This window comes from Corella eumyota, chromosome 2 (genome assembly GCF_963082875.1).
Source record: "Corella eumyota chromosome 2, kaCorEumy4.1, whole genome shotgun sequence".
In the NCBI taxonomy this organism is placed as follows: Eukaryota; Metazoa; Chordata; class Ascidiacea; order Phlebobranchia; family Corellidae; genus Corella; species Corella eumyota.
The window spans coordinates 3,464,719-3,480,881 of record NC_137491.1 but is presented as its reverse complement, the minus strand read 5'-3'; the positions used below and the strand labels follow the sequence as shown (position 1 = coordinate 3,480,881).

Here is a 16,163-nt window from a genome sequence, read left to right as displayed (position 1 = left end):
ATTAAATGCTTTTGGTTTTTCAACTTTTTTTTATATTGATTAAACAAGAATAATGTTTTAGCCGTGACATTGAATTTTTATACTTTCTTAAAATACTTAAAAACTGGCTCATTTGAGAAAACATACAAGGTTCTATATAAGTAATAAAGTAGAATTAAATATAATTTAGTTACTATTTATATATTGATAAAGTATTATATTTAAGAATCACAATCCTAAAATACAATATTTTTTTAAAACAATAATTACAGAATAATTTTACAAGGTGTAAAGATAGAAAATTGGAATCTAGTAATTTAGCTAAAGACAAAAACGCAGAAACGCGTGTAACCAATTACCAAACGACAACCAACCAAAATACTAGAACTAATAACTTCGGCGTCAAAGGTGCAAAATAAGTACACTTACCCTTATGATGTCACAGTAATGCGTTGTTAAAAATTTGCCCGTTTAATAATTAATAGAACGTCTACTATAGAAGCGGCGTTTTTTTGGCACATATTAGTCTCAGTAGACCTAATAAATATATACAAGTGAAGCGTCTATTAGTTTTATGTCGTCACAAATCAAGAATTATTTTGTAAACAGTAAAAGTTGTAAGAATACCTTGAGAAATAAAAAAAAGTATAAAAGTTGGGTTAATTGTTACAAAGTATTTGTTATAAAGTAATTTATTAACTTAGTTTTATACAGAAAAGTTAAAAATTGAAGACCCAAAAAGGTTGCAAAAGTGCATTAAAAAAAAAACCTAAAAACAGTTTAAGTTTATAAAAATATTAGTATAACAAAAAATGTATAAGACACATTAATATCAAAGTCAAAAAAAATTAGTTATTTTAGCTAAAATGGCGGTAAAAACTATAAAAATGCAAAATGCAAAGCCAAATTTTTACAAAACTTTATATCAAAAAATTCCTAAAATTACATAATGGAAAAAGTATCAACACTACGAACTGTATTTTAACACGGCATATTAAGAAGTAATTAAGTATATATACAACAGCAGTGAAGTGTGTAAATAATTCCAAAAAAAGTAATCAGCGGATTGAGGGATTAAGAAATTGCTTAAAACCTTAGCTTTTCAGCGACGTAGAATGTGCCATATGCGTCGTTTTTACTGAGCAGAAGTATTTTCGTTCATTTGTTTTTTGTGATCGTGAATTTGTAGCTTATATTTTAACTTTATTAGGTATTTTAATATAATTATTAATAACTGCGTTACAGATTTTTGTAATTTAATAAGCATGTTAGTTATTAGACAATATTAATATAGATGTATTTTTAATTGATTCAATCAGAAGTTTTAACAATAATATTTTTAGTAGTTATATAAATACCAATAAAAGTAATATTTTTAGCAATACATTTTTGGATTTGAAGGTTCAGAAAAGTTAATAAATATTTTAGTAGTGTTTATTTTAGTTTTTAAACTGCATTCGCAAATTTATAGTTAGTCTTAAAATATATATATATTTGACTATAGTCAGCTTAAGATAAGCATAACCTTTAAATTTAATTTAATATTTTTTTAAGCTTTTTTAGGAATTAATGTTAGGTAATTTGTGAACTTTTAAATAATACTTAGACAATTACGCTATAAAAATATGTTTAAAAACCCTTAAACAAAGAAATAAGAGGAAAAGTTTTGAGTTTGGAATATTAACATAAATTTGGGAAAGTTGTTAACATGCCTTCGCGATCTAAACGCGGATTGGTGGCCCCGCAAAACACTTTTTTGGAAAATATAATTCGACGAACAAATCAATATGAAAGTCGTGAGTTTAATATTGATTACTTGTCATATTTTAATTTATTATCCAACTAATTTATGTCTTACTAAATTCACTTAAATATAAACGTAAATTATACAATAGAAAAATTGTTTTTTTGCCAAAGAAAATGTTTTTGTTGGTTTTAAAAACTGGAAGCTTTACTTTTTAAGTAACTAATCTTACTTCAGATCTAAAGAATTTAACATTTTTTTTTTTAAAGTTTTGATTTTTTAAAAAATTTAATCGCAAGATTTTTTGTTTAAGTAAATCATTTCAAAATGGTGTTATAAAAATTCAAATATTTAATTAAATACATATACTCGCCTGCGTTAGGTTCTTAGGGTTTATTTTATTGATAATTAATGTCTTAAAAGTATGAGTCATATTTGAGTCATATTTGTTTAGAAATATTCTTTTAAAAAATCAAATTATTTCGACTTGTTGGCATAATCTTAAATTTAATTTTCCTTTAAAGACAGCAACTTTTTGCTTGCTAACTCTCAAATATGGGACTGGCCGATAGTATATGCAAACGAAGGATTTTGTCAAGTCACTGGGATAAGTAGATCTGAAATGATGACTCGGTCTTGTGTTTGTGAATTTATGCATGGTCATCTTACTAACATGGCAACTGTGGAAAAAATGCAACAAGCTTTGGAGAAGCAAGTCCAGGCACAGTTTGAGTTACTTTTATATGATAAACAAGGTAAAAATTTAAATATTAAATTTTTTTTTAAATTGTCTCTACTTTTTCTTTTTTTAGTTTTAAATTTATTTTGTTACATTTTTTATTAAGAATTTGTAATTAAAAAATATTTTTTTACACTTTTTTTTAATAGTTTTTTTAGTATTCATTATTATTAAATTTCACTTGATGTTTAAAAAAACTATGTTTTAACGCATTTTTTCTTAATTTTAATACAATTTTTAATATCTTTAATTTCTTATTCAAAAAAATTTAAAATTATTATTTTTAACTTATAGGGACTCCTTTATGGTTTTTGATTCAACTTGCTCCAATAAGAAACGATGTAGAATGTACAGTTTTATATCTTCTTACTTTTAAAGATATTACAATACTTAAAAAACCTATACAAGGCGCAAATAAAGGTAAAAAATGTAAACATTTTTGTGTAGAATGATGTCACAGTTAACATTTTGTAATAACATTTTATTATTATTCAATTTTTTTTTATTTCAATTTTTTTAAAGTGAATTTTTAAAAAAATTTTATTTGAAATGAAAACGAATATATTTATAAGCTAAAACCTTATTTAATATTTGTTGTTATACTAACAGCTGGTTCAAGGAAATTTACGAATTTTATGAAGAACTTACAAATAAGTAAAGACGCTGCGCTAGAAAGTGAATTAGCCTCAACGTCACAGGAAACTGCAGAGAAAAAAAGCAAAATAACTGAGGTTGGATTAAAGTAGTAACAACATGTTGTAACATACTTTAAAATATATATTTTGATCTAAAAAAGCAATTAATTATAAAACTTTTTTTTTTCATAAAATACTACATGTGAAAAACGCCAACAATTTTTTATTTTTTGATAATCACAAGTAAAAAAAATGAAGTACATTTTAAATACAAAAACACTTACAAAAGCACAATTACCTACCTATATTAAAGTGCAATTTACTTATCTATTGACAAGGCTGTTGGCCATTACGAAAACTACTTTTTCTAATGAATTCTCCACCGCAAACGTATCACTATTACGTTTTAATAATGTATCAGAAATACGAGCGTAACAAAATGTAAAAAAAACAAACGTAAAAGTCTTTATTATCGCCGCTCCCTTTACACAATAATCATTAAAATTTAATGCAGCTGTTTGGCTAAGATTTCAACTCGAAGCGTTTTTTTTCTAAAAATATCTTTTGCTATCAGTCAATCTAAAATAGATTTGTTTTCGTAAAGGAAATTGTTTTTTAATTGCCAAAAACTACCAAAATAATAATAACCCTTTTTTTTAAATAATTGAATAATTGTAGGTTAAAAAAAACATTGTTAATAATATAAAGTTAAATGTATTGCGAAACAGCACATCCAAAAAATTTTTTTTATTTTGATAAATTTTTTACCAAAAAATTTTTTTTATTTTAATTTTTTTTTTAATGTTTTTTATTTTTAATTTTTTTTAAATTTTTTTTATTTTTATTAATTTTTTTAGATGTTTAGTCTAAGTCCTCATATGTTACCCAAATATCACCACGAAGCCCCCAAAACTCCGTCCCATATTATCCTCCATTACTCCATGTTTAAAATAACTTGGGATTGGTTCATATTGATCTTGACCTTCTACACTGCTATTATTGTTCCATTCAATGTTGCTTTCCAAGTTAAAGATCGAACTTTAGTTTGGTTGTTATCAGATAGCGGAGTGGTAAGAAAAAAAATTTAACATTTTTTTTGAGAATTTGTTTTTAAAAATTGTAAAAAAGGATTTAATTTGTAAATACGTATACCAACTAGAAGTTAAGAAAACTATTTAGTTTTTTTTTTTAAATTTGTTTTAAAGTATTGTTAAAAATAAAACTTTTATTTTGTAAGTTTAAAAAATACATATAATTTATTGTTAAAACCTAAATTTTTGTAATGTTATTTGAAGGTGAGTAATAAGAAATTTATGATTTAAATAAGTTATAGTAAAAGCTGTCTTTTTTGGCATATGTAGGTAGGCCTATGTAATTTAAATTTATTTAAAAAAATATATTGTCTGGCTAAAACAATTCAATACAATGTAGAACAGATGTAATATCTCGGTTTAAAAAATATCGAATTTCCTATTTTGTTTAAATAACATAATACTGATTAATTTTTAATGTAATGATGCCCTTTACTATCTTAATAGTAAAACTACTTTGCTCTCAAACTTAATTATCGATTAGTTCGCATTTGATTTGCTTTTCATTAATTCTTATAGGAATAATTATAGACACATTAACAAATTGACATATAACTATATAATATAATGTCAATACAAATGAAATACCGACTTTATTAATGGATCAATATCCTAAAATTGTAAACAAAATGTAAAACCTTTTTTAGGATCTAATATTTCTTATGGACATTGTTATTAATTTTCATACAACTTATGTGGGGCCGGGTGGTGAAGTTATTTCAGATCCCAAAGTAATTAGAATGAACTACATTAAAAGTTGGTTTGTTATAGACCTTCTGTCTTGTCTTCCTTACGATATGGTGAACTTTATGTTTTCCCATTCGGATGGTTTCACAGACGAGGTAATTTTGTAAATCGTGTTTTATTTTTGTAATGTTATTGTTTTTTACTTGTTTTTTAATTATTCTTAATGTGAGAAGGCCTTAAACATAAAGTAAAATTTGTTACCTCGATCCAGTTTTAAGTTCATTTTTGCAGTTTGGGATATTATAAATTAAAACTGCCTGAAAATTAAGCTGCTGTATATAGGTGGTGTTGGCTCAGCAGGTGTTTATATCGTCCATACGCCTAACTCAAGGATGCTACAGCATAAGAGCAGTGGGGATCGAACCTTCGACCTTAGTAAATCCAAGTGTTAAACCACTTTACCTAGCTGCTATTGTAGGCTATGTGTTGTATATTCATCCATAAACTGTAATAAAATAATTTAATCAATTGGTTCATTTAAAAAGGTTGATCAAATGTTTTTTGTTTTTGTGATTCAGGGCATTAGCAGTCTTTTCTCTAGCTTAAAGGTCGCGCGATTACTTCGATTAGGTAGAGTGGCGAGAAAGTTAGATCATTATATTGAGTATGGTGGAGCCATGCTTGTGTTATTAGTAAGTCTGATTCACTGATTTTGGAGATATTTCAATATTTTATGAACTCCTAATCTTTGTTGTTTTAGCGGTTGTTTTAAAAGTAGTTCTTAAGCTTGTGGTATTTTGACAAAATATTTTGAATGAAATGTAAAATAAATGTTAGAAATTATTTCTCAATTCGATAAATTCCATTTTTTAGTCTTTTTATTGTGATATGCTACATTGTTATTTAAATTTGGGTAAAAAATTAACGGTTTAGTGTGTAAATGTTTAAGGAAATAAGTTTGTCGTTAATATTATCGTTTTTTGTTTTAATATATAGATTATTGCGCCCAATCAAGAATTTGTATATCAAATTAACTAAGTTTTTACTTTAAAATTATATTTACAAAAAAAATACTAAATTATTTAAAAAAAGAACGCTTTTTATATTTATATTGTTATTGTAAACAAAAAAATAGAATTTTACTTATTTTAATAATGCTTTTAAAATGCCACAATTATTAAGAAAATGATTTATTAATGTTTCAAAAAACTCCAAAACTGAGATTTAATCTAAGTCTTGTTACGTTGTAATACTTATATGCAAATGTGACTTTTACTTAACATTAAAAGGAGCATTTATTTTTTAGATATTTTGCATATTTAATTACAAAAATCAATAATTAAAATTAATATTTACGTTAAATGTTTTTTTTTTAATATTATTTTTTTTTTGGTTTTTAAAGATTAATTTTATTTTTTTTGTTTTTGGTATTTTTTTACCAAAATGTGGTTATTTTTTAGGTTTGTTTTTTTGGTCTTTCCGGCCACTGGTTGGCTTGTATATGGTACACTATTGGAATAAACCAGTTGACTGTTAATGGTACCGTTCTGCACCATAACTGGTTGGTCATTTTAGGAGAAACAACTCAAAAATCGTATTACGTTAGAGGTAAATGCAAAAGTTTTTTTTTATCGCAAAAAAGTCAACATTACTGTCCTAGGGTTATTTTAATATAATTAAGTAAATCTCATAAATTGCATTTGCCTGTTTTTAAAAGTTTTTTGCTTGGTAATATTGCCAAACCATTAGCCTGCTTACTGAATATTAGTCCCAAAGAAATGACCGTTTTCAGCTTACGCAAGCTACAGCATGAAAGCAGTTCAAGTCATGTAACCTAGTTATACTGCCTAATCACTGTCTCGTGAATTGATTTTTGGGGCTTGATAAATGTGCAGTTTATACGTTACTAAAACAGCTACAACATGGTAGCAATTTAATTTAAGTTATTTTGTAATATAGTGTTAGCCTGACTGACTAGTTATATTTTTTTTAGTTCCGCTAAAGAATGTAATGTTTATACCTTTCTTAAGCAAAATGATAGCACTTTATATTAAATACAGGAGTTCCACAGATCATGTTTAGTTCGCCAAACTAACACTAAATAACTTTAACAGAAAAAAATATCATTACCTTTCATTTAAAAAATTGAGCTTACAAAGATTAAATAACTAATTATTTGAGCAGATGATGGCAGTGTAGCCGGGGGTCCCTCACAACAAGAATGTTACATCGCAGCTTTATACTTTACTATGACGTCACTAACGTCGGTGGGATTTGGGAATGTAGCGGGGAATACGGAAACAGAACAAATATTCTGTGTTATTATGCTCATATTTGGAGGTAGGTTTCGTATATATATATATTATAAACTTAATGAAACTGTGCATATATATATATCCAATTTATAGCCCTGCAAATTAAATAAAAATACCATTTGTGATTCGCGGGTAAATTACCGCGGGTTTTAATTGCCTTATTTAAATGCCCGTCGTGATATTGCTGCCAATTTGTTATTATATTTTCTTGTAGTGATATGATCTAAACTAATATGTGGATGTTAATTTTAGGGTTATATAACTTAAAAGTCTATAAGATTAAGGGTTATAGGTTTTGGGGGTCTATAACTTAAGGGCTGTACGTTTTGGGAGTCTATAACTTTAGAACGTTTTGGAAGTCTATTATCTTAAAGGCTATGAGTTTTGGGGGTAACTTGAAGATTTATAACCTTTGGGGTCTACAACTCGTTCAATAAGTTTTATAACATCTATTATTTTGTAAATTTCAAATTTTTTCAATATTTATTTTTATAGAGACTTTTGTCTATCTAAATAACAAGATTTAAATTTTTGCTTTATGTACATTTTAGCAGATTGTTTAAACTTATAAATATCAAAACAACTAATTAATTTTATTAGTTTATTTAGTAATTTAAAAGTAAGTCACTTATAAAAATCTTTTAAATGCAGCCTTATTGTACGCCACAATTTTTGGAAATGTTACAACGATTATTCAACAAATGTACGCCGATACAAATCGATATCACGATATGCTTAATAGCGTGCGGGAATTTCTTAAGCTTTATCAAATACCCGATGGTTTAAGTGATCGGATTATGGATTATATTGTTTCTACTTGGTCGATGAGTAAAGGAATTGACACTCAGAAGGTTCAACATTTTTTTATTATTTATTTTAATTTTTATGTAAATTTCTTATTTTAAAAATGTTTTTTTTTGATTATTTTTTCATGTTTAATTTCTTTATTGATAGCTTTTTTAGAATTTTGGAATAATCATTTTTAATTATAGTGAAATTTTAGTAGATTTTTTTAATTTTATAAGATATTTATATCTCATAATTTTTTTAGTTTTTGTATTTTTTGTAAGAAAATATTATTATAGCAATATAGATATTATTTCCATATTCAGTCAATAATATTGATATGTTGTATAAACCGTTTGTTCATTTACTTAAAAGTAATCTAAACTTGAAGATTACCTTATATTAAAATATCGTTTAGAATTTTGTCTATAAATTCAGTAAACAACAATAACAATTTTAAAATATGTTAAATTTTTTAAATTATATGTTTTATCTAAAAAAAAATTTAAATAGTATTTTTTTTTGTTTTAAATATAATTTAGACTTTGTTAGATATTTTGTATTTAAAAAGCTAAAGCTTATTTTTATTTCTAGGTTTTAAATTATTGCCCTAAAGATATGAAAGCCGATTTTTGTGTTCACTTGAACAGAAAAGTTTTCAATAAACATTCAGCTTTTAGGTAATGTTTATTTCCAATTATAATTTACAATTTTTTTTAAACATTTTTAACATTTTAATTTTATTCAGTTTAATTTTTTAATTTCATTTCAATTTTTTTTAAATAATTTACGATTTTTATTGTTTATCCTCAAAACTTCAGGTTAGCGAGTGACAGTTGCCTTCGTGCCTTGGCCATCGAGTTTGTAACTACCCACAATGCACCGGGTGATATGATCTACCACAAGGGGGAGAGCGTGGACGTGTTAAACTTTGTCATTTCCGGGTCACTAGAGGTCATACAAGATGACGAAGTGGTTGCCATTTTAAGTAAGAACTAATAGGAAAGCCTGATGTTAATAAATCTTATCTTTAAATCACTTATTTTTTTCAATTTTTTTGATAAATTTGTTATACTGGGTCGCGTAAGCTTTTCGTAAACAACGAGCTTGACGGCGATTAGTATGGTATTGGCGCGGCTCGAACCCGAAACCCTTTGGCCACTGTTATGCAATGTCACTGTAATACGACCACATCTGGCTTCACTACATGGGGTCCTTTTTTTTTCCATATCACCTTAAGGGGATAGGTTTTATATTTTTTTATTGGAAAAGGGTGTGCTGTTATGACGTGTTTTGAGCTATCCGTAAACGCCGGGCTCAATGGCAAAAAGTGTGACGTTGGTGCGACTCGAACCCAAAACCGTTCGGCTCGAACCCGAAACCGGTTGGGTCGTAGTCCGACGCCATGATTCGCCACACTACCTGATTCGCCACACTACCGGATCACTACTTGCGGTCTTGGGGTTTAATCCCTACTGCTCTTAGTTGTAGCGCCCTCAAGTGAGGCGGTAGGAACTCCTGCTGATCCAACACCTAATCAGCAGCTAAATTATCGGGTAACTAAAGTTAAAAGTAGTCCAAACTACCAAAAGCAACTCGAGAGTGGGTCGGGGTAACTTATAGAACTCTATGTTTAGGTCATAAAGTTAACCTTCTTACATTGAATATAAATAAATACGGAAAAAAAATTATGGCAGCATTTTTTTTAAATAAAATTTTTTTTTGGTTTGTAAGGTAAGGGCGATGTATTTGGAGACACATTTTGGTTATCCGACACAATCGGACCCTCTGCCTCCCACGTGCGGGCGTTAACTTATTGTGACTTACATTCGATTAAAATGGACGCTCTTATGAGGGTTCTTGCATTTTACCAATCTTTTGCTGCATCATTTTCAAAGAAAATGGTGTTAACGTTTAATCTGCGTAAAAGGGTAAAACAGTTTATTATTAGTTATTAATTTATTATATTATTAGTGATTAGAATAATATGTTGCTTATAAATGTTATTCAATTAACGGTTAAATCCAAGTTAAGCTATTTGGTAGCGAATTTATAAAATATTTAAATTTGGTTAATTCAATATGAAGTTTAAATTAACTCAAAATTTTTCAATTTTTAAACTCGTTATTTAAATTTTTTTTTTAGTATTTGTTCCGCAAACTTTCTGACATCCAAAAAGAAAAAGAGGAAGCACTCAGGCGGAAAAATGACCCCACCTGGGAAGGGAATTTCCCCGATGATCACCCAATTCGTCTTTTATTTAGAAGGTACGAAAAAAATATTTTAAACTAATTATTTAATATGCACTTTTAAACTTGTGCAGTTTTGGCTAGATTCTATTTTAATATTGAGACCTAAAAATTAAGAAATTTAATTTTTTTTATCTAAAAAAGATTTAAAGAACGATACCAGAAAAAACACGCCATCAACAAGGCTGGTGACGAAAAAGATGGCGCCAACAATCAGTTACAAGTCTTGTCCAACAACCAGGACCCTAATTCTGGTAAACCTGGGATATCTGGTCCTGGGGGGTCAGGGGATAACCCTGGGTACATGATAATCGACACCCAGGCGATCGTGTCGACGGTCGATAACTCGAAACGCGAAATGCAAATAAGTGTTCAAAAACTAGGGGAGCGTATGTCCAAAATGGAAGACTCGCTGCTAAAAATAACAAATTTGTTACAAGCTAAAACTGGTGGCACCAACTATAACAATAACAGTAACAACTGCTCTGTCGATAACGACCAAAGCGAAGCAGTTGATAAACGTTCTAAAGTTGAGCGATTACGCGGGACTAAAATAATAAAGGGAATTCCCCCTATAAAGAGAAGAAACGCAAAGATCACGAACTGTAGCGTGGTGTTTGTTAACGAGAGTTCCGAGCTTCGAGAGAGTTCTGGGCCCGATTTACCCGGTTCTGTGACTGAATTAAACGTCGTCAACTCGAGGGCGACTTCTAGCGGCACCGGGAAAAACGAAGTGTTTATTATCGATCTTGAAAATCAGGAATAACGTCAATTTTCATACTTGTAAAAGTTCGGTATGGGGTTAAGCCAAGAGTAGATGAATTACCTTATAAAGATGGTGTTTTAAAAGCAAAAAAAGTGTTTTTGAAGTAATATTAAAGAAATATTGCTTGCCATATTTATAATTTGATCATTTTTCTCAAAAGCTTACGAAATTTCAGGTCATACGTTTTACAGTTTTTTAATTAACTGTAACTCTATATACCCTAACTCGATAGCTACTATAATCATATCATAGGTTATTGATAGTTTACAATTTTGATAGGTGATGTAGATTTTTCAGGTTACTTTTTCAGTTTATCACTTCTATTACTTTCACAGTTCTTACTGAAAACAACTTTTACGGCTCTAAATGAAAAAAGGGAAATTTTGACAATGGCCACAAACAGATAAATCACAACTATTTAAAAGCGACAAAAAACATTGTTTTTTCAAATATTTAATCACATCTTAAAAACCTTTTTTGATAAAGTTATAGGTACTAAGTTCACTGTGTCAATTATATTTTTTGAAAATAATAAACGATTTATATAAAAAGGATAAATTTAGTCAGAAATGCTATTCTAATTAGGCTTAAATTTCAACAGACGCTTTTAAAAACGCCTTTTCTAACTACTTTTGCTTTTAGGCACAGTCGTGTTTTATAAAGAAACGTTTTAAAATTTAAAAAGACTTTATAGTTTAAGTAAGCTACAGGTGCAAATTTAGAACATGTTTTAAAATATATAAATTAAAAAGTTAGTAATGGCTTTAAAGGCATTTTAAAGGAACCAAACACAATGATGATTTTGATTTAGAAATGTTTACAAAGGGTAAGTTTATTTGTGATATATTGCTTCTAGTTTCTACTGATAGTTGTAGAGAGAAAAAAAACATAATTCAGTATAATATTGAACCAAAAAAGGAAACTGTTTGCATTGCAACATGTTAGTTTAATTACCTTATAATGATTACAATATGTTGTAACAAAGCTTACTATGTTTATTACATTATTCGTAAGACTGCAACTTAAAACGATTTAATAACAAGTTGTACTACTTGGTATATTTATAACACAAAAACTACCCTTAAAGTCTTTAAGTTAAGATGGTTTATCTTAGTAGCGTTAAGTTAAAATTGTTTACTTTAGTATTTATACGACAAAAACTTGACTAAAGTTTTTTTAGTTAAGGATAATTATTCAGACTATGCCTTGGTAGTTGAGTCTAAAACCGGCAGCGTTGTGTAATGGTAGGAACACTTGCTACACCAGCATGAGGTCGTAGGTTCAATCCCCACTGATTTCATGCTGTAGCGCCCTTGAATTAGGCGTTATAAACTGTATGAACTTCTTAATCAGCAGAATAATTATCTGTAAACTATAATTTATATTATATCCCGAACTGCTAAAGGCCACTCAAGACTGGGTCGGAGTAACTGATGTTACTCTATGTTTTGGTCGTGCATTCGACCTTCCCACATCGAGGATAAAAATATATACAAAAAAAACAATTTAGCTACAACCATCTGTATTGTGGGTATGTTAACTAAGGATTATGTTTATTTAAATACGGCAACATATTCAGAAAAGTCAATCTGTCCGTCCATGTTAATATCAACTTCGTCTAATAATTCGTCGATATCTTCTTCTGTCGGTCGTCCGATGTAATTTTTAAGAAACTCCCGTATTTCTTCACGTGAAATTACTCCATCACAGTCTTTGTCAAACACCTTATTAAACATTTTAATGTTAAATAAATTTGAATTAATTTTTTAAAAACTGCTTTGTCCTATTTTGTTTATGAATAAAAGCATGTTATTTATTTAACGTATTTGACTGAGGTATTTAAATTAAATTTAAGTAGTACTTTTAACTTAAAGTGCTACAGCGTGAGAGCAGTCGGGATGAAACCCAAGACCTCATGTAGTAAAACAAAGTGTTTTGAACACTACACTGCGCTGCCGGTCATTTTTTATTAATAAAAATGCACAGCATAAAAAGTATAACTTGATTTATAAGTTGAAGTAGTTAAACTTACCTTAAAAGAAGCTAAAATTTGATCTTCAGTTAATTTTAAAACGTTGCAATTGTCCTGAAACAAGTAAACGAATTCATCAAAATTAACTTCTCCTTTTGGGTTGTTCAGCATCTGTTTTACTTCGGCCTTGGTTGGGTGAAACCCCTGCGTTGTCATAACAAACATTAAGTCGTTTTCAGTAATGTAACCTTTGTTTTTATTATCGAACAACTGGAATACTGAATATAAATTGTTCTTTAAATCTTCGGGATATTCTGTTTGAATATTTTTCGAATTGTTTGATTGATTCTCCATAATTTCCGGGAAAAGAAAATTAATTTTATTTTTTTCCTAATTAATTTAAATTTTCTATATAAATAAAGGGGTTAAAAAACTCCATTTTTTCATTCAAGCTGTCGTTTAAATCAATTTATATCGTTTTTATAATAACGTATAAGAAATTTATCAATAAATAAACAATATTTATTTGTTACCTTTCGTTAAATTTAATTAGGTACTTTTAAAAAGTTAACTTAACTAATAACCATTAAATAAAGTTACTTTTTAAACTTACTAAATGCACCTATGCGATATACGTTTTGAACGTTAGTAGAAAAAGTCAAATCCTATGTTTTCAAAATATGTTAAAAGCGTTTTTATTGCATAAAAATGTGAAAATATGCTTACCAAATAATATGTAAATCTCTGAACAAGTGTAAAAATCACATAAGCAACACAAAATATTTGCAAGTCTAATAATCGAAAGTAAATGTGGTTATTTGCTTAAACAACTAAATATATAAACTTTTAGGTTTTCTAATTTATATACAATCATAGCGCTTAAAAATTAATAATTTTTTGTAGTTATCTGTTTTACCATAACTTAAAAAATATTTTATTATTTCGATTAATTATCTGACCAATAAACTTGCGTTTTCTTTAACGCGCCAACTTAAAATTAATATTTTTTATGCCATCACATAAATTCGACTTAACTATAATTGAGCGTATTGTATTTTTGGTTACCAAGTTCAATTTAGGCGTTGGTTAAGTCAACTAAGGTTTTAATGGGGATTCGGTCTACTGATAATATATTGTAATTCGGTCTATTTAATATTTTATGTATAACTGTAATAATGACGATTAATAGTCGCGCAATTCTTTTATGGAAAATAGTTTAAGCATATCACTCTATAAAAAACAATAATAAAAACTATAGTCAGCAACAATTTTAACAACTTTAAACTTCAACAAATTCTTACAATGAGCGACTTTCTGTTTCATTTGATTAACGACGCATTTTAAAAACTATTTACAGTTGTGGAGTAACTGTAAAAATATGAAATAGTCTACATGGGGTAATTTTTTTGTTAAGTAATTAGCACATTCAAGTCTAAACTGGTTGTTAATGGCTATGTTTTGGTTATATATGGATGTTTGTTTACTGGTTATGTTTAAAAGTTATAGATGGTTTGTTTTTGGTAGATTTTTGATTTTAAAAAATAGTCGACTTTTAGACTCCTATATCGCAAAATCATTGTTGAAGTTATTATTTCTTTTTACATAAAGCAACATATTCGGAAAAGTCAATCTGTCCGTCTTTGTTCTCGTCTGCCTCGTTTAATATTTCGTCGATATCTTCTTCTGTAGGTCGTTCAATGTGACATTTAAGAACATCGCGTATTTCCTCACGTGATATTACCCCGTTACCGTCTTTGTCGAATACCTTAAAATGTCAAATTTAAGTTCATAGTGAAATATGTTCCAAAAAAGTTTAGGGTTAAAAATTAGCATTTTTTTTATAATTTTATTCTCGATGCGGAAAGGTTGACTTTACAACCTGAACGTAAAATAATGTCAGTTACCCCGACCCAGTCTCGAGTTGCCTTTGGCAGTTTGGGATGTGATAAGTTATAATTGCTCAATGACTAAACTGATGATTAAAAATTGGCCCATCAGGAGTTTACACCGTTTATAGCGCCTTACTCAAGGGCGCTACAACATGAGAGCTGTGGGGATTAAACCTACGACCTCATGTGGTATAGCAAGTGTTCTTACCACTACATCTCGCTGCCGGTAAAAAATTAACTTCACTTACAAGTTAAAATAATAATTTAATCTTACTTTAAACGAGGCCAAAATTTTGTCCTCCGTTAATTCAGAAACACTGCATTTCTCTTCAAATATGCAAACAAACTCCTCAAAATTAATCTGACCGTTCGAGATATTCAACATATTTTTGACCTCAGTTTTGGTGGGATGGTACCCGAACGCTGCCATAGCAACCATTAGATCATTTTCAGTGATGTAGTTTTTGTTGTCCCGGTCGAATAGCTTAAATACTGGTTCTAAACCTTCGATGGTAGCTGCAGACAATTTTCTGGATTTTGAATTCTCCATTTTTAAGCAGATGACTTGTCCTTTGTCTTATTTTTACTCTTAAAAAATTGTAATCCTAGAAAATTATATTGATTAACGTTATAAAAAGTGCAGTTTTATTAGGCTATACAGTCTAGCAATAGGATGTAGTTGGCACTAGTTTTATGTAACATCTAACATTTTTACGCAGTTTTTTATGTTTGCCATTCGTCGTTTAAAACAGTTTATTTATAAAGTAACATTGACCATGTTATATTACATAGTAAAACAATAGGTCATTGCCAGGCTGTATTACGGTACGACTAAACTAACTCTTGCCTGAATTTAATCAACTAAAAAAGCTGCTAGTAGAATTAAGACACTTGCACATTAAAAAAAAAAATTTTAAACTTGGGTTTGCGGCCGAAATGTTTTGGTCGAAAAAGAAATATTTTGAGTGCCTTTACTTGCCTGTGGCTACATATTTAGGCAAAAGCTTGGCCTTAAATTATAATGAACTTAAAAACCTGATTATCTAGATATAATATAATTATAGCGCTACACTAGTTCGTAATATTTACTCTAAAATCCTATAAACAATATTTGGTAACTTGAATGTTAAAAAAATGAATTGAATTTTTATTTTTTATTGACAATTGCTAAAGATTACGATTTAAAATTATAAACATTAAAGAAACAATGTCATATTGTAATGGAACCTATAATAAATGTTGTATATGTCAATTTATTTAAAGATAAGGTTATTAACGTCACGAATTTGGTTTTACACGACTTTGTAATAT

General features: G+C 28.4%; 3 protein-coding genes across 3 annotated transcripts; 1 reads left to right on the top strand and 2 right to left on the bottom strand.

Moving 5' to 3' along the window:
• The first annotated feature begins 1,687 nt into the window (after window positions 1–1,687).
• LOC145741362 (voltage-gated delayed rectifier potassium channel KCNH5-like) lies at window positions 1,688–10,991 on the top strand. The gene is made up of 15 exons (XM_082558941.1): window positions 1,688–1,775; window positions 2,248–2,478; window positions 2,757–2,891; window positions 3,072–3,193; window positions 3,955–4,167; window positions 4,836–5,030; window positions 5,454–5,567; window positions 6,336–6,483; window positions 7,060–7,215; window positions 7,842–8,041; window positions 8,571–8,656; window positions 8,798–8,964; window positions 9,711–9,907; window positions 10,122–10,243; window positions 10,370–10,991. The coding sequence occupies exons 1-15, from the start codon at window positions 1,688–1,690 to the stop codon at window positions 10,989–10,991; spliced, it is 2,796 nt and encodes a 931-aa protein (XP_082415067.1).
• Window positions 10,992–11,671: 680 nt separating this feature from the next.
• LOC145743385 (neo-calmodulin-like) lies at window positions 11,672–13,367 on the bottom strand. The gene is made up of 2 exons (XM_082561330.1): window positions 13,024–13,367; window positions 11,672–12,715 (listed from the first exon to the last, which is right to left on the bottom strand). Exons 1-2 carry the CDS (start codon window positions 13,315–13,317, stop codon window positions 12,545–12,547), a joined length of 465 nt encoding a protein of 154 aa, XP_082417456.1. The 5' UTR covers window positions 13,318–13,367; the 3' UTR covers window positions 11,672–12,544.
• Window positions 13,368–14,551: 1,184 nt separating this feature from the next.
• LOC145741355 (neo-calmodulin-like) lies at window positions 14,552–15,402 on the bottom strand. The gene is made up of 2 exons (XM_082558935.1): window positions 15,127–15,402; window positions 14,552–14,728 (listed from the first exon to the last, which is right to left on the bottom strand). The coding sequence occupies exons 1-2, from the start codon at window positions 15,400–15,402 to the stop codon at window positions 14,552–14,554; spliced, it is 453 nt and encodes a 150-aa protein (XP_082415061.1).
• Between the last annotated feature and the right edge of the window lie 761 nt (window positions 15,403–16,163).

Excerpts from the sequence above, each read along its gene's own strand:
- LOC145741362 (XM_082558941.1), top strand. The coding sequence starts at position 1,688 with ATGCCTTCGCGATCTAAACGCGGATTGGTGGCCCCGCAAAACACTTTT. Across the intron at positions 4,168-4,835 it reads TGTTATCAGATAGCGGAGTG|GATCTAATATTTCTTATGGA; the intron begins GTAAGAAAAAAA and ends AACCTTTTTTAG. Across the intron at positions 7,216-7,841 it reads TATTATGCTCATATTTGGAG|CCTTATTGTACGCCACAATT; the intron begins GTAGGTTTCGTA and ends TTTTAAATGCAG.
- LOC145743385 (XM_082561330.1), bottom strand. The coding sequence starts at position 13,317 with ATGGAGAATCAATCAAACAATTCGAAAAATATTCAAACAGAATATCCC. Across the intron at positions 12,716-13,023 it reads AAATTTTAGCTTCTTTTAAG|GTGTTTGACAAAGACTGTGA; the intron begins GTAAGTTTAACT and ends ATGTTTAATAAG.
- LOC145741355 (XM_082558935.1), bottom strand. The coding sequence starts at position 15,402 with ATGGAGAATTCAAAATCCAGAAAATTGTCTGCAGCTACCATCGAAGGT. Across the intron at positions 14,729-15,126 it reads AAATTTTGGCCTCGTTTAAA|GTATTCGACAAAGACGGTAA; the intron begins GTAAGATTAAAT and ends TGACATTTTAAG.